Source organism: Scyliorhinus canicula, chromosome 16 (assembly GCF_902713615.1).
Source record: "Scyliorhinus canicula chromosome 16, sScyCan1.1, whole genome shotgun sequence".
Lineage (NCBI taxonomy): Eukaryota > Metazoa > Chordata > Chondrichthyes > Carcharhiniformes > Scyliorhinidae > Scyliorhinus > Scyliorhinus canicula.
Window position 1 is genome coordinate 72962591 of NC_052161.1, and position 23755 is coordinate 72986345.

The following is a 23755-nucleotide window of genomic DNA, read 5'->3' on the forward strand; positions in this document are numbered from 1 at the left end:
AAAAATTCTCTCCTCCGCATCAGCAAATCTTTTACCAGTGTTTTGCAGTTCTGTATAATGAGCACTGATGTTTTGTGCTAACGGAACGAGTTTCTCATCAATAACCTCGGTAATATTAGCAGTCATCAGTTGTAATGCCTTTGAACGTGCCCAGTTGGGGGCTGCCTCATTCACCCAGTCGCCATGTTGAGTCGACGACTCCACCCCAATTGCCACAACTGCTCTTCCTTCTCATTGGTTTTCTTAATATTTCTTGGCATTCTGTCCGCAAACCTTTACTAAAAATCTTCCAGGGACATGATATGGAAATTCACTCCCAAATTAGCTGAGTATGAACTATGTGAGCACAAAATATATGCAAGGATTTCTAGCAAAGTAGCATCCGAGATCTCAGGGAACACAGTTATTTCTGTGCTTGCATCACGTCGTTCTCTTACACCCCCCCCCCCCCCCCCCCCAACCAACCCTGCTGATTAACAGCTGTTGCACTAACTTTATTTGACCCCCAGATCTGGTACTTGGAGGATGGAGTTCCTGATTTTTATGCTCTGTGGAAAAACTGCTTCTTGTTTTCTGAGTAGGCCATGTGTTGTTCCTTGTGTCTTAATAAAGCTTGTAGTCTCAAAGTTGGAGAAGATGCTTTATTGTGAATTTGTTGTGTCTTCAGAGCTTAGCTTACAGCTACCTCAAATGCTGCCTGCCTGCCTGTCCTGCTGCCAAGTCCCCCTTCTGTGAAGTGTCCTCACTTCCTGTCCCTCTGTATTTATAGCTCTCCCGTGCTCCCTCTAGTGCTTGTGCAGTTGTATTGCATCTACACTGATACACAATCACCACATCCCCCACTTTTTCCTTTACATATTTTCTGTACATCGTTAAAGAAAATTGTACAAAACAGTTAGATTACTTATGATATGTGTATCTATACAAGTGATGGTGCTATTGCATATTTTACAAAGCCAATTTATATTTGAGTCCAATCTTAATAAAAACATTTGAGTCCAAACTTGATGAATTTGTTCACTGAGTTTTTTTCTTTTTTGTTGTTGACGTGGTGATATTGATATTGCAACTCCGTTGTGAATGTTGTCGGTGTTCTTGTTATTTTAAGTAACCAATACGTCATCCCATGGTGTTTGCATAGTCGAACCCCTGATGTTGACTGACATGGACTTTTTTCTGTGCTTGTGGTATCGATTTTAGTATGTCATCTACCTTGAAAGCTGGTGTGCTTGCTTGTTCTGGAGCAGATGTGAGTTTGTGCGATTCGTTGTCATCCCATGGCATGTTTGTAGTCTTGTCATTTTTTTGCAGTGTGCTGTGGCATTGTCCTTCATGTGCAGAGTTGTACCATTTTCTACAAGTCGTTGTTTCATTGCTGTTGTTTCTGTTGTTCCTGTCGTTCCTGTCTTTGTTGTTTTCGTTGTTCTTGTCTGTTTTTGTCGTTGCTGTCTTTGTTGTTGTCGCTATATTTGTTATGCTTCTTGTTGGTTTTGTTCTTCTTGTAGTTGTGCTTGTAGTTTTTGTTGTTGCTGTTGTTGTTCTTGTTTCTGCAGTGCTTCTTGCGATTTTTGTTATCGTGCTTCATGTTGCTGTTGTTCTCGTTTCTGCTGTGCTTCTTGTGGCTTTTGTTTCTCTTGTTGTGCTCAATGAGTGTCCCGTGTGGATCAATTGAATCATTGTCACAGTTATTGGTGCGAGTGTGGTGTCTGACATTGAACGTTTCGTCTAGAGAATGGTGAGAATGATCTGATGTTACATTGATGCTGGTGACATCAGTCATTTGTGGTGGATTTGCTTCCTCTTCCTTGGTTCTCCTCTTCTGGAGTCAAAATCTTCACGATTTCTATTGACGTGGTCTCTCTGGACTCTTGGTGCTCCTCTTCTGGAGTCAAAATCTTCACTATTTCTATTGACGTGGTCTCTCTGGACTCTTGGTGCTCCTCTTCTGGAGTCACAATCTTCACGATTTCTATTGACGTGGACTCTCTGGACTCTTGGTGCTCCTCTTCTGGAGTCACAATCTTCACGATTTCTATTAACGTGGACTCTTGGTGCTCCTCTTCTGTCAAAATCTGCATGGTTTCTACTGGCGTGGTCTCTCTGGACTCTTGGGTGGCCCTACTCTGTGCTTCTGTACAGACGAGCTGAGAACTGTTAGTCTCGCTGTGATCCTGTACCTCCTGTATGTCGAGTGTGATCACCTTGTCACCGTTTTCGCATGCAGTGGGTAGATTTACATCGTCTTCTTGATTATGTGAGCTTGGTAGACTTTCTTAGTCTGCTTGCGGTTGCTCAGATACGGCGGGTTGACGTTCATGGTCTTGTTCATGCATGGTGTTCGCCAGGGAGTGTTTACTGGCTTCCATTTTGGAGTCTTTCAACAAGCTGTCTGTGGAGGCTCGCGTCACTCTTTGTGGAGTCTCATCGCTCTCTCTGTGGAGTCTTTCTGTGCTCTCTGTGTGGTGTCGTCTTCGTCTTGGGTATTGCTGTCATCCAATGTATCGACGATCTGCCATGGCACCATGGTGTTGGATTCATCTACCACGAGTAGATTCGTGTTCAGCTTTGCGACCGTGTCGCTGATGCTGTGATCAGCATATCCGAATAACTCAGCCATGTCTGAGTAGTATTGTTCGAAAAACAAATCATCTTCTTTTTTTAGTTTTGGATTTTTTTTTTCTTCTCTACACTTTGGGTGGTGCAGACTGCTTTTTCCAGGGTGTTGAGTTATTTTCAACTGCTGGTTTAAGTTCAGGTGTTTTTTTTGTCTTCTGAGGCAAGAAAATTTGGTTTTACAGCTTTAAGTATCTTGTTTTCAATTTTCGGGCATTTCCCTTTAAGTGGGCGTGATCCGGATCCTCAGACGTCATGACGCTCGTGACGTCATGCGTAGGAATCAATCGCGCATGCGCAAATCGGCCTTCCTTTACTGTGCGGTTTTGTGTCCACTGCGCTTGCGCAGAACGCAAAACGGGTGATTGTAACTGCGCATGCGTGGTTTCGGTTTCCTGCGCATGCGCAGATTTTCGTTCTTTGTCCCCCAGAGACTGTAAAATGTGCTCCGACGCCATTTTACAGTGGATTTGTTTTGTTTTCCTGAAAAGTGTAAGTAGTTGCCTTTTCCTTTCGATCTGTACTGGATTTCAGCATTTTGGCTTTGTGAAAAATTAATTCTTCCTTTTTGATCTGTACTTTCCACTCGCCATTTCTTGACTGAACCCTTTCTGTCCTGATTGTGATTGTTTGAGGTTTGCATCACTCAGTCCCTGTGCAGTTTGGCCTCTGAGCATACAGTGCTGTTCAAATTTCATACAGTACTCTTCAAAATTTTTGTAGTATTATCTAAGTTGTTGCTGTCTTCAGCTTTTGAGTATTTAAAGCCATTATATACTTTTCGAGCTGCATGTCCTGCGATGAGCAGTGCTATTTTCATTTCATCTGAGGCTGCTGCTAAATCATTAGCTACGATATATATATATCGAACACTTGTTTAAATCTTTTCCAGACATTACTTTCATTACCGGTTAGGTCCAGCTGAGGTGTGGTTCCAACCCACATCATCGAATAAGCGAGGTCTTCCCAAGTCCAATGCCCGGTAGGAGTTCTTCTTGCCATTTTGGTCTTTGTGTCTGCAGCTGAGTTGTCTTGTAGTAAGCGTCTGAAGCCACTGCTGGTACCATGTGTTGTTCTTTGTGTCTTAATAAAGCTCGTAGTCTCAAAGTTGGAGAAGATGCTTTATTGTGAATTTGTTCTGTCTTCAGAGCTTAACTTATAGCTACCTCAATGCTGCCTGCCTGTGTCTGTGTCCTGCTACCAGTTCTCCCTTCCGTGAAGTGTGTCCTCACTTCCTGTCCCTCTCTATTTATAGCTCTCCCAAGCTCCCTCTAGTGCTTGCTCAGTTGTATTGCATCTACACTGATACACAATCACCACAGGCCAGACCAGACCTAATTTCAAGATGATTCCACCTTGTTCTAGATTCTCCACCAGAGGAAATAGTTTCCCTGGATGTATTTCAATCAATCACTTTTAATTGATTATAAATATCTCAATTAAATTAACCTTCTAAGCTCTAGTAAATACCATAAGACAGAGGAGCAGAATTAGGCCACTCGGCCCATCAAGTCTGCTCCGCCATTCAATCATGGCTGATATTTTTCTCATCCCCATTCTCCTGCCTTTTCCCCATTTATAAATTCCCCTTTTCCCCTTTATTGATCAAAAGCCAATCTATCTGTCTTAAAGACACACTCAGTGATTTGGCCTCCACAGCCTTCTGTGGCAAAGCGTTCCACAGATTCACCACCCCACAGCAGAGAAATTCCTCCTCCTCCTCTGTCTTAAAGGATCGTCCTTTAGTCTGAGATTATGTCCTCTGGTTCTAGTTTTTCCTACAAGTGGAAACATTCTCTCCACGTCCACTCTATCCAGGCCTCGCAGTATCCTGTAAGTTTCATTAAGATTCTTTCCCCCCCCCCCCCCCCCCCCCGTCATCCTTCTAAACTCCAATGAGCATAGACCCAGAGTCCCCCACCTTTCCTCATATGATGAGCTCTTCATTCCAGGGATCATTCTTGTGAACCTCCTCTGGACCCTTTCCAAGGCCAGCACATCCTTCCTTGGATACGGGGCCCAAAACTGCTCACAATGTTCCAAATGGAGCCTGACCAGAGCCTTATACAGCCTCTGAAGTACACCCCTGGTCTTGTATTCTAGCCCTCTCGACATGAATGCTAACATTACATTTGCCTCCTAACTGCTGACTGAACCTGCATGTTAACCTTAAGAGAATCGTGAATAAGGACTCCCAAGACCCTTTGTGCTTCTGATTTGCTAAGCATCTTCCCATTCGGAAAATAGTCTATGCCTCCATTTCTCCTTGCAAATCTGCATAATCTCACACTTTTCCACATTGTATTCCATCTGCCATTTTTTTGCCCACTCGCCTAGCCTGACCAGGTCCTTCTGCAGCCTGCCTGCTTCCTCAATACTACCTGTCCCTCTACAGATCATGATATCATCTGCAAACTTAGCAACAATGCCTTCAGTTCCTTCTTCCAGATCATTAATGTATATTGTGAAAAGTTGTGGTCCCAACACCGACCCCTAAGGTACACTACTAGTCACCTCCTGCCATCCTAAAAAAGACCCTTTACCCCCACTCTTCTGCCTGTCAGCCAATCCTCTATCCATGCCAGGATCTTACCCGTAACATTATAGGCTCTTAACTTATTTAACAGTTTCCTATGCGGCACCTTGTCAAAGGCCTTCTGGAAATTAAAATAAATCACGTCTACTAGTCCTCTTTTGTCTAACTTCCTTGTTACTTCCTCAAAGAACTCTAACAGATTTGTCAGACCTGACATCCCCTTGACAAAGCCGTGCTGACTCAGTTCTATTTTATCATGCATTTCTAAATACTCCACGATCTCATCTTTAATAATGGACTCTCAAATCTTACCAATGTCCGAAGTCAGGCTAACCAGTCTATAATTTCTCGTCTTCTGCCTCCCTCCATTCTTAAACAGCGGTGTTACATTAGCCACTTTCCAGTCCTCTGGGACCCTTTTTACCTCCAATGATTCCTGAAAGATCACCACTAATGCCTCCACAATCTCCTGAGCTATCTCTTTTAGAACCCTGGGTGTAGTCCATCCGGTCCAGGTGATTGATCCATCTTCAGACCTTCAGTTTCCCCAGAACCTTCTCCTTGGCAATGGTCACCTCTGCCCTCTGGTACTCCTGGAACTCTGGCATCCCACTGGTGTGCCGTGAAGACTGATGCAAAGTAAGTTTTCAGTTCGTCTGTCATTTCTATTATTACTTCTCCAGCCACATTTTCCTATGATCCAATGTCTATTTTTGCCTCTCTCTCACCTTTTATATTCTCTCTTCCTTTCTTCCCTTTATATTACTAGCTAGCTTGCACTCTTACTTCATCTTCTCCTCCCTCTTCCCCCCCCCTTCCTTTTTTAGTTGTCCTCTGCTCGCTTTTAAAGGCTTCCCAATCCTCTTGCTTCCCACTAAATTCTTGCCACTTTGTATGCTTTTTCTTTAGCTTTTACGCTGTCCTTCTGTCATCTGCCATGGATGCCTTGTCCTCCCCTTAGCATGTTTCCTCCTTGGGATGAGTTTCTGTTGTGCCTCCCGAATAACTCCCAAAACCTCCTGTCATTGCTGTTCCACTGCCTTCCCTGCTAGGCCCCTTCTCCAATCAATCCTGGCCAGCTCCTCCCTCATGTCTTTGTAGTTACCCTTATTTAATTGTAATACCATTGCATCTGATTGCAGCTTCTCCCCCTCAAACTGCAGGGTAAATTATATCATATTGTAGTCACTGCTCCTTAAGGGTTCCTTCACCTTAAGTTCCCTAATCCGAGTCTACCTCATTACACATCACCAAATCCAGAATTAAGTTCCATAGTGTGCTCTGTCACAAGCTGCTCTTAAAAAAACATCTCAGACATTCCACAAATTCCTTTTCTTGGAATCCACTACCAACCTGATTTTCCTAGTCCATCTGCATATTGAAGTCCCCCATGATTATTGTAATATTGACTTTTTTTACATGCGTTTGCTTAGTCCTGATTTATTTTCTGCCCCACCTCCTGACTACTGCTAGGAGGCCTATACATAACTCCCATCAGGGTCTTTTTACCTTGCATAGATCTACCCACATAGATTCTATGCCTTTCTGATCCTATATCGCTCCTTGCTATTGATTTAACTTCATTCCTTACTAACAATGCAACTCCGTCCCCTTTGCCCATCTGCCTGTCCTTTCGATACATATATCCTTGGATATTTAGATCCCATCCCTGATCCCCTTTCAGCTATGCCTGTGATGCAAGCTCCGGTTTATGCAACAGTTTCTCATAATTTAGCTCATTTTTTAACAAACATTTTATTAAGGCATTTATGGTTTTATAACAATAAAAGATATCCAAATGTAAACATAGTTCAGTGCGTAACACATCCCTCCATCTCCCACTGTTCCTGCCTAATCTAGACCAAAAAACAGCCTAATTTCCCCTCCTCCTTTATTGAATCTGCTGACCGCTTAGTTTTCTCTGAAGAAGTCGATAAACTTTGTTCCGCCGAATGAACTCTAACGTCGATCCTCTCAGGACAAACTTAATTTTCTCAAGTCTGAGAAACCAAGTCATGTTGCGAACCCATACCCCTGATTTCAGGGGCTTCGAGTCCCTCCACGCTAGTAATATCTGTCTCCGGGCTACCAAGGAGCCAAAGGCCAGACATCAGCCTCCTCGCCTCCTGGACTCTTGGGTTTTCTGACACTCCAAATATTGCCACCTCTGGACTGTCTGCCACACTCACTACCGGTGCCTGGTCCAGCAACCGAACCCAGTCAATAAAGCCCTGCCCAGGACCTCTCTCAAATAATTCCATTCCACCTGGTCAAAGGCCTTCTCCGCATCCATAGCGACCACCTCTGACCCCCCCCCCCCCCCCACCACCCCAAAGAGAGCATTGTGATCACATTTGAGGAGCCTTCGAACGTTGGCCATTAGCGGCCTGCCTTTAACAAACCCCGTCTGGTCTTCCCCTATCACTCCCGGAACATAGTCCTTTATCCTCGATCAGAATTTTGGCCAGCAAGTTGGCATCGACACTCAGTAGGGAGATTGGTTTGTATGACCCACATTGCCCTGGGTCCTTCTCCTGCTTCAGGGAGTAAGGAAATCGAAGCCTGTGAGATTGGTGGGGGAAAGAACAGCCTGCTCCCTTGCCTTATTAAATGCCCTCACCAGCAGGGGGCCGAGCATCCCAGAAAACCTCTTGTAAAATTCAACTGGATAGCCATCCGGTCCCGGAGCTTTGCCCGACTGCATGGCCTCCAATCCCTCCACTATTGCTACAATCCTGATCGGCGCTCCCAACATCTCCACTGACCCTTCCTCCACCTTCAGAAACTTTAACCCTTCCAAAGACTGCTTCATCCCCTCCATACAGCTGACTGTAAAACTCTTTAACACCCCATTCACCCCTGCGGGTCCAAGACTGTGTTCCCCCCCCCCCCCCCCCCCCCCCCCCCATCTGTCATCTCCCTGGCTGCCTCCCTTTTCCTTAGCTGGTGTACTAGCATCCTACTGGCCTTCTCACCATACTTGTATAGCGCTTCCCTCAACTGCCCCACTGCCTCCCCTGTGGATATCAGACCAAACTCCATCTGCAGCTTCTGCTGCTCCTTCAACAGTCCAGCCTCCAGGGCTTCAGAATATCTTCTATCCACCTGGAGTATCTCCCAAACCAGTCTATCCATCTCTGCCTGCTCCACCTTCTCCCTATGAGCCCATATCAAAATTAGTTCCCCCCCCCCAAAACCTTCAGCACCTCCCATATTGTTGCTGCCGAAACTTCCCCCGTATCATTTATCAACAAATAATTCTGGATGACCTCCCTCACCCCCCCCCCCCCCCCCCCCCCCCCCGGCGCAACCCCATATCCGCTAACAGCCCTGCATCCAATCTCCAATGCGGGCGCTGACCCCCCTCCTTACTCACCCGTAAATCCACGCAGTGCGGGGCATTGTCTGACACAGCAATCGCCGAGTACTCCGTATCCACCACTCTCGCCAGTAAAGTCCTGTTCAAGTTGAAAACATCCATCCGGGAGTACACTTTGTGAATGTGGAAGAAAAAACAAAATTCCTTCGCTCTTGGCCGACCGAACCACCATGGATATCTTCTCCCCCCCCCCCCCCCCCCCCCCCATCTGTCCCATAAACCCCTTTTAGCTCCTGCTCCTTCACTGTGGCTGGAACCCCCCGTCCTTGAACTCAACTGATCCAACCTCTGATCAATAACCATAATTGAAGCCCCCCCCCCCGGCGCGTGCGCATAAATATTCACTAACACCACCGGCATCCCCTCCAGCTTCCCACTCACCATGGTATTATGACATGCCTACCCCCCCTGAGATGCAGCAGACAGTGAAGAAGGCAAATGTTTGGCCTTCATAGTGTCATGTGAGAGTACCTTTAAGAAAGGGGGGTTTATAAATAGCTGTCGTGGATGTACCTTTAAGAAATGGGTGTTTATCAGTGATGTCAGAGTGTGGGTGGAGCTGGGCTGTCTGTCTGCTTTTGCTTTGGGCTGTCTGCTACAGGGTGTGTTTAGTTTTGTTTTCGATTTGGAGAAGCTGCAGTCACAGCAAGATGTGTATGAAACTCTGCGAGCTAAAGAATGTTCATTTGGTGGTTTCCAAAGTGGAAACTATCAGTTGAGAAGTTAAACCTGATGTCTTTCTGTAAAAATGTTTATTTTTGTCTTATGGATGTTGTAAGGAAAGATTAAGAGTTGCTTATAGTGTACTGTATTCTTTAGGGGATTTATTGGTGTTGATAGTTAAGATGTTCACTGAGTTTATAAAGTGTTAACTGGTTTCATAAATAAACATTGTTTTAATTTAAAAGTACTTTAACTCTCTGTTGCACTACACCTGTAAGGTAGGCCCGTGTGCTCCCCATAACCACAATCAATTAAAAGTTGTGGGTCAGGTGAACTCCATGATATACTTTGGGGTTCTCTCAACCCTGGCCCATGACAATAACAAAAAGATTAGAGTAGACAAGCAGGGATATCTGCAATCATACAGGGCCTTAGTGAGGCTGCACCTGGAATTTTGTGTGCCGTTTTGGTCTGCTTCTCTGAGGAAGGATGCTCTTGCTGTAGAGGGAATGCAGCAATGGTTTACCAGATTGATTCCTGATGTGGCGGGACTCACATATGAGGAGAGAGTTGGTTAGGATTGTATTTGTTAATGTTGAGAAGAATGATGGGGATCTCAAATTCTAACAAGACTAAACAGGGCAGTCGTACAAAGGGTGTTCCCGATGGTGGACTAGTCCAGAATCAAGGGAAATAGCCTAAGGATATGAGGTAGACCATTTAGGACTGAGATGAGGATAAATTTCTTCACTCGAGTGGTGAGCTTGTGAAATTCTCTCCCACGAGTTAGAGGTAAAAATGTTGTATATTTTCAAGGCGTTGGATAAATGGATCAAAGAATACGGGGGGGGGGGGGGGGGGAGGGGGAAGCGGGAACAGGTTACTGAGTTGGATGGTCAGCCATGATCTTGATGAATGACGAGCAGGCTCGGTGGGCCGAATGGCCTACTATTTTCTGTGCGTCCAAAGCTAACTGCATTTGAGTGATTAATATCTTCTATTAAGCATTGACAGGAACTTGTGGGGGAGAGGAAAGACTATATAATAGCTGGAACATTGATCAGGAAGCTTAGAAAATGAGCTATGACAAAGATGGGGTGCTGCTCATTTTGTTTCCAATTTCAGCCAGTCCATTGAAGGACCAGGTGCTTCCCAAATTGGGAGAGGGAAACTGTGGTTAATTGGTTCAGGCCATGCCTGCACATTGTATAGTAATTTACAGACCATGTTCAACACGGGTTGTGTCCTAGCCCAGGAGATAAAGGAGGGCCTTTAAGACCTTTCTAACTTGTTGTTGATTCTTTTAATTTAGTTTGAGCACTTTTCCAAATAGCAGGGGACCTTCCATAAGAAAAAGTTGCTTACAGGATTGTCTCCAAACCCCTCTGGTTCCACCCCATCTCTGTAATCTCCTTCAGCCCAACTAGGTATCTATGATCCTTCAATTCTGGTCTCTTTTACACCTGTGATTTAAGCACTGGTATTCCCTCTCTGCCTGTCTACCTTTGTCTTTGATCACCTATTGTCTCGTTATATGGCTACATGTGATTTTGGTTAACATTCTTGTGAAGCACCTTGGACCATTTTACTCCACTAAAGTTACTATATAAATACAAACTTGTATTGTTGGCTTTACTAATGTTTCATCTAAATCAAGCAATCGAAGAAGATCGAAATGAGTGTGCAAGAGTCTCCAGGTACACTTGAAATAATGTCTTCTTGCAGGCTGGCATTGTTTTGGGTGTTGAACTGCCATAAAGTTGTGAAACTTTATACTGACTATCACAGAATGAACCCATGTTAAACGCTGGGACTGTTTCGAAATAAGATTTTTATTGAGAGAATGTTTTCAATATAACACCGTAAAATCAGATTACACAACAAGTGCAATTCCAGACCCAACACCACATCCCCTCTCACACCAACAAAGAAAATCACCCTAGACAAAATCCGGAAGCCTCCTCCCTAACATCTGACTGCGATCAGCTCCCTAAAATAGGAAATGAAAGGCTGCCATCTAGAGTAGACCCTTTTTGACTAGCTCCTCAATCTGTACTTGACCTTTTCTAAGTGCAAAAACTCCATAATTTCATTTCACCAAGTCGAAGCAATGGGCGGAACAGAAGTCCTCCACCCAAGCAGAACACTCCTTCAGGCTATTAGCAAGGTGAAGGCAAGAGCATGTGTCTTTGGCCCAATCTGAAGCTCTGGCATGTCCAAGACCGCAAAGATAGGCTCTAACTCAATCCTGAGAATCCCTGACATGGTGCTGAATAAGGAGACCCAAAAGCTCACTGGTTTAGGACAAGACCAGAACCTATGCGTATGAATCACCGGACCCCCCAAAAACAATGCTCGCATCTATCCTCCACTTCCAGAAAAGTCGTGTCCTGGTCAGATGTGCCCTATGCACCACCTTGAACTGAATCAAGCACTAGCTGGAGTTGACCCTATGAATAGCCTCACCCCCTCCCCACCCTCATCAAAAACCTGACCCAGCTTTGTCTCCAACTTCCTTTTTAACCTCACCCAGTGCAGCTTGCTCCATTGACATACGCTGACTATAAATATACAATATCTTCCCCATCCCAGCTCAATCAGTGAAAGGACCCTATTCATCAAAGAGGTCGAGGGTGCCAAGCAGAAGGAAGGAATCTCCTTGTGCAAAAAGTGACACACCTCATAATACCCAAGCAGATTAGTTCTCGGAAGCTGGAATTTACCCAACCAAACTTCCCTTGTATAAACATGTCCCTAAACCGCTCCAACCCATGCCCCAAACAACAAATCCGAAAACGCTGGTTTCCACATTGGTGCTAACAGCAACATGGCACCCAGCTCGAAATGTTGTCTAAACTGTCACCGTAGTTTCAGAGTAGCCACCACCATAGGACTTGCAGGGGATAAAGGAAACTGACCCTTAGCACAGGCCCTCGATCTAGTACCTCTACAGGCACTCCTCTCCCTCTGCCCCATGTAGATTCCATACCCTTAAACCACCCCTGTAACGTTTCAATGTTCAACAGATTGGGCAACGTTCGACCCCCGATTGCCTTTCCCTCTGCAAAAACACCCAGCAAATCTGTGGGGTCCTGCCCTGTTCAAATAAAAGATAGAATTTTTTTTAACTTTCACAAAGAAAAATTTTGGAAGGAAAAGTGGAAGGCACTGAAACAAAAATAGAAACCCGAGGATGACATTTATCTTCACAGATTGAGGGAGGTTTTCCCACTTCTTCAAGTCAGACTTGATCCCGTTTAGCAGACCCGCCATCTTCCAGAACAACTGCGACATAAACTTTGTCGGATTTGGACCTTGATGCCCTCCAACAACCCTCAAGCTCTACCTTCTGGAGCTATTTTCCAAATTGTACACCATGACCCTTAATGCCTTGTCACTGGCCACTCGCACCATCTCCACTTCCAGGGAGGTGATTTGGTCACTTTGCCTTTAAACAGTCACCTCCACCTCCTTTATCACTTCATCCATTTTTGCCAGTGCCGCTTAAATAGTGGACATTGCCCCCTAAATTGATCACGTTGTCCTCGAGAGACCTCCCGCCGTAGTTTCTTCAGTCCGCTGCCAGGATGGCTGTAAGCATCTCACCAGTTACTGGAGTGGCCACCGACGTTGCAGTAGCCTCTGCCATTTTCTTCACAGACAGTGTTCTCGAGGCCAACGATTCCTTATTTTTCTGCTGCCTAGTTTTGTATTTATTGGCATCGTTTGACATGGGATTCTTAACCCATCAAACAAACCAAATTCCACCCCAAATCTCCCAAAACCGGGCAAAAGGGCTCAAATCAAAGTTCTTTGGCAGGAACCACCTCGTCTCCAACTGCTCACTACATGTTGCAACCAGACGTTCAAGAGCTGGGACTGTTGATGCCTTTTCAGCAAAGTATTTACGAAATGACACAGCAGTGATAGCTGACTCAATAAAGAGACTTGGCAGTGTTTTCTTTTAATATTTTTATTCTCCTTTTTTACATTTTCTCCCAAAATTACACCCACCAACAATAAACAGTAAGGAATATGATGTCAATCCCCATATCAACAACAACAATCCCAGCCTCCCAGCAATCCCCAAACAACTGTCTGCATGTTAACATAAACAAATAACAAAAAGGACACGTAGTCACCATTAACACAGACAGTTTCTCTCTTTCCCCCGTCCTCCCCCACCCCCAAATATTCGATGTTATCCAAGTCTTGAAAGTGCATAATGAATAATGCCTATGAATTGTAGAACCCCTCCATCCTTCCCCCTCCGTTCAAACTTAACCTTTCCAACCCCAGCTCGTCCGACACCCCGAATGTGGCCTCCCGAGCGCCGGGGTCCAGTTTCACGTGCACCACTCTAGAGATTACCCTTTAAAAAAAAAAAAAAAAAAAAAAAAATTTTTTTTAAACCCTTCCAGTAATCCTCCAGCTTTGGACAGGACCAAAACATATGAACGTGGTTTGCGCCCCACCCCCGCAACATTCTCACACATCACATCTTCTACTCCTCAAAGAGCCGGCTCATCCTCACCCTTGTGAAGTGTGCTCTGTACACCACCTTCAGCTGTATCAGCCCCAACCTTGCACACGAGTTGGAGATGTTCACTCTCCAGAGCACCTCATACCAGACACTCCATGCCCTCTCCCAACTCTTCCTCCCACTTTACCTTGGTCCCTTCCAGGGGTGCCTTCTCCTCTTCCAAAATAGCCCTGTAAACTGCCGACACTAACCCCTTCTCCAGTCTCCCTGTCATCAGCACCACCTCCAGCAATGTGGAGGCTTGCTCTACTGGGAAGCTCTATCTCCTTTTTGGCAAAGTCTCGAACCTGCATGTATCTAAATATTTCCCCCTGCTCCAGCCCATACTTCGCTCCCAGCTCCTTCAATCCTGCAAACCGACCCCCAAGAAACAAATTCCTTTCTTTTCCCATCTCCGAAAATTTCTATCCCACTTCCCTAGCTCAAATCTATGGTTCCCCCGAATCGGCATTTCCCTTGACTGTGCCCCCAATCCGAAGTGCTGGCGAATCTGCCTTAATTCTCAACAAAGCTATTACTACCTGATTCTGAGTATTTCTCCAGGGCTGTCTGGAGTGGCGCTGTTGCTAGCGCCTTCAATCCCAACCCCCTACACAAACTCCTCCATTCTGACCCATTGGGAATCATTCCCTCTGACCCAGCTCTGTACCTTCTCTACACTTGCCGCCCAGTAATAATACATCAGGTTCAGAAGACCCAAACCCCCTGCCTGCCGCCTTCTCCATAGTAGCACCTTTCTAACTCTGGCCACCTTTCCTCCCCATATGAATGAGGTAATTATTCCTTCAATCTCTCTGAAAAGAGACTTGCAATGTTAATCATTTTTTTGAAAAATATTTTATTGAGGCATTTCTATTATAAATTTTAATGCAATGGAAAATCTCACACCCCAAAACCAGCCAACATGGCTTACGTAAACAACACCCTGACACAAATTTCCCATCAACCTCGTCCACCTTCCCTACCTATTTTTAACTCTCCTGTCCCCCGCCCCATAAACCCCTGCCAGAATCCCCCAAGCTTCGAACAGGCCCAAAACATATGGACATGATTCGCAGGACTATGTGCACATCACCCACATCTATCCCCCACTACTTCAAAGAACCTGCTCATCCGGGCCACAGTCGTATGTGTCCTGTGGACCACCTTAAATTCTATAAGGCTAAGCCTGGCGCATAGCAATGGCGCATTAACTCTGTTCACTGCATCCTCCAGCTCCCTGCCCAACTCTCTCTCTCATGTTAATCATTATTTAAACATTTCTATGATATTGAAAAGGTTTACAGTGTACAAACTCGAGCAATAAAGCTGGAAATTGATGACCATAATGGTGTTGGTTGCAATGACAAAGCAGTTAGTAATGACAGTATCAACACAAGGTATGAAGTAAATAGCACATTTGTGATTTGTACAGGTGAAGCGGGGACCCTTCAGTTGAAGAGCAGTTGATAGATCTGCAGGGAGACAAAATTAATGGATAAATATTTTTATAGATTCAGCATAGAAAAAAAAAATGGGAAACGGTTCCCATTCAGAATCAGGTCGTGCTGCTAACTTGTATCTAATGTAGTTTCAGTGGAAGGAGTTCAACTGAAGGAGGTGGGGTGGGAAGTAACTACACTTCTCTAGTGAAGAAGACGTTTTGCAGGAAATGTGAAGGAGAGCATAAAGCCTCCCAAAGTTTTGACACATGTTCGAACGCTTGATTTGTTTTGAGTTGGACCTCTGAAAACTGCTCCATCTGGCCTTGTGGTTTTGCCTGGCTGAGGATACTTTTACAAGCCAAACTAGGGAAAAAAAAGATTGCCTCTCTTCTGTTCACATTTTCTCAAGTTCACCCTTTGTTTCACTGATTTTTCTCTCACTCAGTCTTTTTCGCTTCTGTTTTTGCAAATGGCCTTTGTTATAGAACATAGAACAGCACAGCACAGAACAGGCCCTTCGGCCCTCGATGTTGTGCCGAGCAATGATCACCCTACTCAAACCCACATATCCACCCTATACCCGTAACCCAACAACCACCCCCTTAACCTTACTTTTTAGGACACTACGGGCAATTTAGCATGGCCAATCCACCTAGCCCGCACATCTTTGGACTGTGGGAGGAAACCGGAGCACTCGGAGGAAACCCACGCACACAGGGGGAGGACGTGCAGACTCCGCACAGACAGTGACCCAGCCGGGAATCGAACCTGGGACCCTGGAGCTGTGAAGCATTTATGCTAACCACCATGCTACCATGCTGCCCATTTCTTTATTTCTTTATTTAAGATATCTAAATATCTTTATTTCTTTTCCTCGTGACCTCCTCTTTCACTTTGCTCATTCATCCTTCAAGTTTATTTTGCTTACTTTCTCTCCTATTTCTCCGGCTTGACATTTCCGTCACAGTTTCTCACTTGATGCCTTCTTTGCCTGTTTTATTTCCACATCTCCTCCTTTACCTGCACTTTTATCTGACTCGACCATCACTTATATTCTCCCTCTTTATCTCTTGACCACTCCCATGTTTCATCATCACTTCACTTCCCTTTCCTCTTGTTATGAATAAAAGCAAAATCTGAAATAGAGACGGTGTGGAAATATTCAGTTGGTCCTGCTGCCAGACTTGCAGGTTTTTTTCTAGCATTTCCTATTTTTATTCACTACTTTCTTGTTCCCTTTCCTAACTGGATTGCCTTTCTCTCATTTTATTCTCTGCAACACTCGCACAACTATTTAGATTTACAACTATTTAGATTTGAGAAAGGAACGAGTGGCTGCTTGTTCGGAGGCCCAGAATGAGGTGGCAACCTGATTTAAAGGAACTGCCGGGGAATGGAGTTGAAACATTGGAAGAAGCAGTAATCAGCAGAAGTTTAAAAAGAGCAGCTGTACTGCAACTTGAGGATGTCAGCAGTTTGGGAACCACTGACATGAAGAAATTTTTTTAAAAAGCAAAAGTTTTTGTATATTTCCATAATTTTAATAAAATTCATGAAGTGTAGAAAGTACCAATTCCTTGTCGACCATCTCTACATTCACAGGGTGTCATAATGTGTGTGGAGCGAGCAGTTAAAGCAGCATTTTATACCAGGCCCTTCAGGGCACAATCTGATACATTGAGTTGACCGCTCTCCACCAAGAAATCACAGCACTGTGTTTGATGTCATATAATGTGAGGCTCTTGTGTCCCACTCCTCCCAGCATCCTGAAGTACTCAAAGTAATAGTTTAGTAAATAGTCCACCTATCAAAAATAAACTATTTAGGTGCATAATTGCGATAAGACGTGCATTGCCTGGATGCAAAAACATGGAGGGCATTCCCTCAGCTAATGGAGGATAGGGTCATTAGTAATAGTTTATTAGTATGAATAATCATTGAGCAGTCGGAGTAAAATGTAGGTTCTCCTAATTATTCACATGGTCTTCAAATTAGGTGAAAGAGCTCCTGGCTAAGGTTTTATTTCTCTAGCAGTTGGTTTCATAGGTTTATTTTGCTTGTTGTATCTTAAATTTTCTTTGTCATCAGTACAAATAGGGTAAAGGAAAATCCCAAGGCTTGTTACATGTACATAAAAAGCAAGAGGGTAGCCAGGGAAAGAGTTGGCCCACTGAAGGACAGGGGAGGGAATCTATGTGTGGAGCCAGAGGAAATGGGCGAGGTACTAAATGAATACTTTGCATCAGTATTCACCAAAGAGAAGGAATTGGTGGATGTTGAGTCTGGCGAAGGGTGTGTAGATAGCCTGGGTCACATTGAGATCCAAAAAGACAAGGTGTTGGGCGTCTTGAAAAATATTAAGGTTGATCAGTTAAAACAGCATTTTATATCAGGTCCTTCAGGGCACAAGGGCCTGATGAGATCTACCCCAGAATACTGAAGGAGGCCAGAGAGGAAATTGCTGATGCCTTGACAGAAATCTTTGGATCCTCTCTGTCTGCAGGTGATGTCCTGGAGGGCTGGGAATAGCCAATGTTGTTCCTTTGTTTAAGAGGGGTAGCAAGGATAATCCAGGGAACTACAGGCCGGTGAGCCTTACGTCAGTGGTAGGGAAATTACTGGAGAGAATTCTTCGAGACAGGATCTGCTCCCATTTGGAAGCATTGGCGAGAGGCAGTACGGTTTTGTGAATGGGAGGTCGTCTCTCACTAACTTGATAGAGTTTTTCGAGGAGGTGACAAAGATGATTGATGCAGGTAGAGCAGTGGATGTTGTCTATATGGACTTCAGTAAGGCCTTTGACAAGGTCCCTCATGGCAGACTGGTACAAAACGTGAAGTCACACGGGATCAGAGGTGAGCTGGCAAGATGGATACAGAACTGGCTAGGTCATAGAAGGCAGACAGTAGCAATGGAAGGGTGCTTTTCTGATTGGAGGGCTGTGACTAGTGGAGTTCCACAGGGATCAGTGCTGGGACCTTTGCTGTTCGTAGTATATGAAAATGATTTGGAGGAAAATGTAACTGGTCTGGTTAGTAAGTTTGCGGACGACAAAGGTTGGTGGAATTCTGGATAGCGAATGAGGACTGTCAGGATACAGCAGGATGTAGATCGTTTGGAGACTTGGGTGGTGAGATGGCAGATGGAGTTTAATTCCGACAAATGTGAGCTGATGCATTTTCGAAGATCTAATACAGAAAGGGAATATACAGTGAATGGTAGACCCCTCAAGATTATTGACCGTCAGAGAGATCTAGGTGTACAAGTCCACAGGTCACTGAAGGGGGCCACACCGGTAGAGAAGGTAGTCAAGAAGGCATATGGCATGCTTGCCTTCATTGGCCGAGGCATTGAGTATAAAAATTGGCTCGTTGCAGCTGTATAGGAGCTGCATAGAACCTTATTTAGGCCACACTTGGGAGTATAGTGTTCAATTCTGGTCGCCACACTACCAGAGAGATGGAGAGGGTGCAGAAGAGATTTACCAGGATGTTGCCTGGTATGGAAGGCATTAGCTACGAGGAGAGGTTGAATAAACTTGGTTTGTTCTCACTGGAATGAAGAAGGTTGAGGGGCGACCTGATAGAGGTCTACAAATTATGGGGGGCATAGACAGAGTGGATAGCCAGAGACTTTTTCCCAGGGTAGAGGGGTCAATTATTAGGGGGCATAGGTTTAAGATGTGAGGGGCAAGGTTTAGAGATGTGCGAGGCAAGTTTGTTTTTACACTGAGGATAGTGGGTGCCTGGAACTCGCTGCCGGAGGAGGTGGTGGAAGCAGGGACGATAGTGATGTTTAAGGGAGATTTTGACAAATATATGAATAGGATGGGAATAAAGGGATACGGACCCCGGAAGTGTAGAAGATTTTAGTTTCGACGGGCAGCATAGTCTGCGCAGGCTTGGAGGGCCAAAGGGCCTGTTCCTGTGCTGTACTTTTCTTTGTTCTTTGTATTGTTCTTGTCTATCTGCTGCCTTTCTTTCCTGCTCAACCATTCTAGTTCACATTTTTCCTGGTGAAACAAGAACAGCTTCTGCATTATAAAACGACGTTTAATTTTTTGGAAAAAATAAATGCATCTGTTATTTCTATTTTTATAAATTTAAAATACCCAATTCATTTTTTCAAATTAAAGGACAATTTAGCATGGCTGATTAACCTACCCTGCGCATCTTTGAGTTGGTGGGGAGGAAACCCACGCAAACACTGGAGAATGTGCAAACTCCACATGGGCAGTGACCCATAGCCGGGATCAAGCCTGGGACCTCAGCGCCATGAGGCAGCAGTGCTACCCACTGTGCCACCATTCTGCCCTTTATTTCAAGTTGATTGGTGCCCGTGTCATACCGGAGAGGGTATTCATGCAACCGACCACCAAGCTTCTACCAGTGACACTGCCTGCGCAAAAGTGACTTCTGTATAACTTTTCTTTTTCTTCTTGCTCCTGCCCCGTCCCAGAATAAGGACCTCCTCCATGTAACTGGCTGGGTTTGAGAAGTCACGCAAGCAGATTCTCCGTGGCACAACAAACTGTCTACAATCCTTTTTCTTACTCCTTCTTGATAACTGATTCACAAAGTATTATTGTACAATAGTGAAGGAAATGTACTGTCATCACACTGGATAGTATCTTGCAGTAAGTGTTAAAAATTAAATGAATAACGCTGCATCGCACTTGTTAGACATTTAGTTTGCCTGGAGGTCTGATAAAACTCTGAAACACATGCTGAAGATTTTTTTTTATCAGTATGAGGTTCCCAGGCAGCCCTTATTTACAAGCCACCATGTGACTGACCATGCCATGACTTCGCTTGCAGCTGTTCAAAGTACAATGTGATGCCCTTTGTCATAGTACACTTGTGTACAAAGTCTTTTACTGACTAACCAAATTGACGATGTGAGCTCAGTAGCCCTCAGCCTTGCCATGCTGCAGATAACTGCAGGGGCTGTTTAGCACAGGGCTAAATCGCTGGCTTTGAAAGCAGACCAAGGCAGGCCAGCAGCACGGTTCAATTCCTGTCCCAGCCTCCCCCAACAGGCGCCGGAATGTGGCGACTATGGGCTTTTCACAGTAACTTAATTTGAAGCCTACTTGTGACAATAAGCGATTTTCATTTTCAACTGGCAGCTCTCTCTCTCTCTCTCTCTCTCTCTCATATTTCCAAGGTATGTGACTGAAATACAGAAAGTGGGTTTCCTGATTCTGTGCACATAAGGCTCTGATTTATTTATACCCATTCCTAGGTTTGTAAATGATGAAAACCCTCAAAGTTAAACCAATTCTAAAGGTGCAAATACCACATTTAGTTGCCAATGTGCGGTATAACTTAACATCCGACACTACTCTGTAACCCGTTGTCTTCATTTTGTTGTCATTTTCTGGACAGATACGTCTTAAACTATTTGGCATTTTTGTTTGCAGGATTTTTTTAACCTGTCCTTGGTTTCCATCCCCCATATACAACCCTTGGTGACTCTTGAAGGTTCTGAGTCCATCTTCAAATTGGGACTAATCAAATTGTTAGCGAACCACCTCTGGTGTACTTCTCATTTGAAGACCTGTTCTGTCAGAAGTAAGAATTCTGAGCAGCGCGGTGGCAAAGTGGTTAGCATTGCTGTCTCACGGTGCCGAGGTCCCGGCTCTGGGTCACTTTCCGTGTGGAGATTGCACATTCTCCCAGTGTTTGCGTGGGTTTCGTCTCCACAGCCCAAAAGGTATGCCAAGTAGGTGGATTGGCCATGCAATTTAGCCCCTTATTCAAAAAAAAATAATTGGGAACTCTAAATTTATTTATTTTTAAAAGTAAGAATCCTAATGAGGTGCTGGTGTAAGTTATGAACAGGATTTGTTAGGGTCGTTCTCCCTAGAATTTAAACCACTTTGTTAGAAAATTGCAGTTGCACGAATGACGTGTCTTGAGCTCTAATCCAAGGCGGTTTGCAAGTATGACTCGTGTAGGAAGGAATATATTGTTTGTTACGTTTGTTATTAGAGCAATCTGAGGAGGTGGATGGAATTGCATTTGTGAAACACAGTGCAAACTCAGCTGCATATGGTAGTGGCCATGTGCAAAGACCATTTTGAACATTTTCAGAAACTATTTCTGTGTGCATATTTGGGAGCAAGCACCACTTATAATGTGAAATAGATAACAGTAGCTAAGAGTTAGTAACTCCTATGACCCAGGAGTGGCAGACCGGCAGCTAAGAATCAAAGTCCATTTTATCTGGAAATAGGACAATTGGGTGGCATGGTGGTTAGTACTGTTGCTTCACAGCTCCAGAGTCCCAGATTGGTTTCTGAGCTTAGGTCACTCTCTCTGCGGAGTCTGCACATTCTCCCTGTGTCTGCATGGATTTCCTCCGGGTTCCTTCCACAAGTCCTGATAGACGTGCTATTAGATGAATTGAACATTCTGAATTCTGCCTCTGTGTACCCGAACAGGTGCCGGAATGTGGCATCTAGGGGTTTTTCACAGTAACTTCATCATTACAGTGTTAACGTAAGCCTACTTGTAACAATAAAGATAATCCATGATGTTCATGTGCTGATCCATTTTATTCCTTTAATTTGCAGTCAAAGCTCCCCTTCAGATCAGTAAGTGATATCGCAAGGAGTCTGCATGTTCCCACTCCTTCACAGGTGACTGTGTCCTTTTCCAGTGGTGCATTTGGAAACTGCCCTGTCCAACTGCAAGATCATAATCTCATCGTAATGTAGCTGCCATGGTAATTCTTGGTTTGAAATGATCCAGTACAAGTGTATTCTGCTTAGAAGTATTGTTTCTTTCAGGCTCACCAGCAAAGCAGAAAGGCGGAGCGTATGCTAGCAGCGGGGAGGTATGCTGAAGCAATTGATTGTCATGGGAAGGCTGCAGGTTGGTGAATCTTCTTAGCATATAAACCAAAACTTTAGTTCCTCTGTCAGGCACTTTTGGAGTGTTTTTAATATTTAAATGCAAGGTTTAATTGTAGTTCTGATAATTTGATCTTGTGGTTTCGCTTGGACTCAGAAACCTCTGCGTATATTGTCCACTTGGTTGCTATTCTTAGTTTAGTTCCACAAATGAATCATGTGACAATAACTTCCATTTATACAACCCCTTTAATGTAGTAGCAGCCCTAAAGCGCTTTACAGGAGCATTATCAAAAAAAACTTAACCCCAGCCACATAAGGAGAGATGATGACAGACTTGTTCAAAGGGGGCGTCTTAAAGTAGGAGAGTGATGGAGAGGGTAAAGGAGGAAATTCCAGAGCTTTGCTCATAGGCAGCTGACGGTGGTGGAATGATTAATTCTGGGAATGCACAAAAGGGTAGAGTTCTAGGAGTGCAGAAATCTTGGATGATTGTAGGACTGGAAGAAGTTTCAGAGGTGGGGGAAGACTGAGGCACAGTCTTGGGATAAGAGGCTGATCATTTGGGTCAGATGTGGAAACATTTCTTCACTCGGAATGTTCTGAACCTTTTGAATTGTCTACCCCAGGGGAGGTTATACATTTAACTTTGGGGATGGATATTTGGTGTCTCAGGGAATTGAGGGATATGGAGAGCAGACGGGAAAGAGTTGAGACTGAAGATCAGCCATGATGAATGATTGGGTATGTTTGAGGGGCTGTAAGGTCTACTATTTCTTGTGTTCCTACAAAGCCATGAAAGGATTTGAAAACAAGGATGGAAGTTTTGCTGGATGTCGCAGCCAGTGTTAAATCCGTAAACCATGGTGATGGGTGAGTGGGACTCGGTGCTGTTTTGGATACAGGCAGCAGAGATTTTGATGAGTTCAAGTTTATGTAGAGCAGAGGAGGGGAGGCTGACCAGCAGAGCACTGGATGGTCAAATTTAGAAATAAATAATAATTACATTGCAAAATGTGGCCATTCAGCTCATCATGCACATGCCAGCTCTTTGAAAGTGTTCTTCAATCCGTCCCACTGCCCTGTAACGTTCGCCCCGTAACCCTGTAGCCTTTGTCTTTTCAAATATTGAATCTGATTCCACCGCCAATTCAGTTTGTGCATTTTACATCATAACAATTGTATTTTGCTGTGGAAAAAGGATAGTAACAGATTTCAGAAGGATGGTGAATTGGGTCGATATTACAATTCACATTAATATTGAAAAATGTGAATAGCTGGAGGAGTGAAGAGTTTTATATTTATAGTTTATATTGCTTCTCATTCTTTTCCAATGTGAGTCACTTCACATTTCTCCACATTAAGTTTTATCTGCCAAGTGCCTGCCTTGTCCACAACTTTCCACATCGCTCTGAAGTTTGTTATCCAAATTATTTCTTTGTTACCAAATCATTACATTTCCTAGTTTTGTCATTTTCAAGCTTTGAAATTTTGCCCTGTATATATTCATTATTATATATTAGAAAGTAGTCCTAATCTCTGCTCCTAGGGAGGGGACTGCTGTATACTTCCTGTCTACAGATCAGGTCATTCATTGACACTGCTTTTTAAGAAGTCTTACAACACCAGGTTAAAATCCAACAGGTTTGTTTTGAATTACTAGCTTTTGGAGCGTAGCTCCTTCCTCGGGTGAATTCACCTGAGGAAGGAGCTGCGCTTCGAAACAAACCTGTTGGACTTT

General features: G+C 44.3%; 1 protein-coding gene across 4 annotated transcripts in view; it reads left to right on the forward strand.

Annotated features, from left to right (window-relative positions):
- nrbf2b (nuclear receptor binding factor 2b) overlaps positions 1-23755 on the forward strand; it is a 56128-nt gene that overhangs the window by 20579 nt on the left and 11794 nt on the right. The window contains exons 2-3 of one of the 4 annotated variants that reach the window (XM_038773494.1): positions 3506-3595; positions 21952-22036. The exons of 1 other annotated variant lie outside the window; for it this stretch is intronic. In XM_038773494.1, coding sequence (XP_038629422.1) covers positions 21982-22036 — 55 coding nt within the window. In that variant the 5' untranslated portion in view covers positions 3506-3595; positions 21952-21981. Of the gene's footprint in view, positions 1-3505; positions 3596-5768; positions 5789-21951; positions 22037-23755 lie in introns of those variants that run through there. 2 more of the 4 variants (XM_038773495.1, XM_038773493.1) reach the window with 2 other exon arrangements.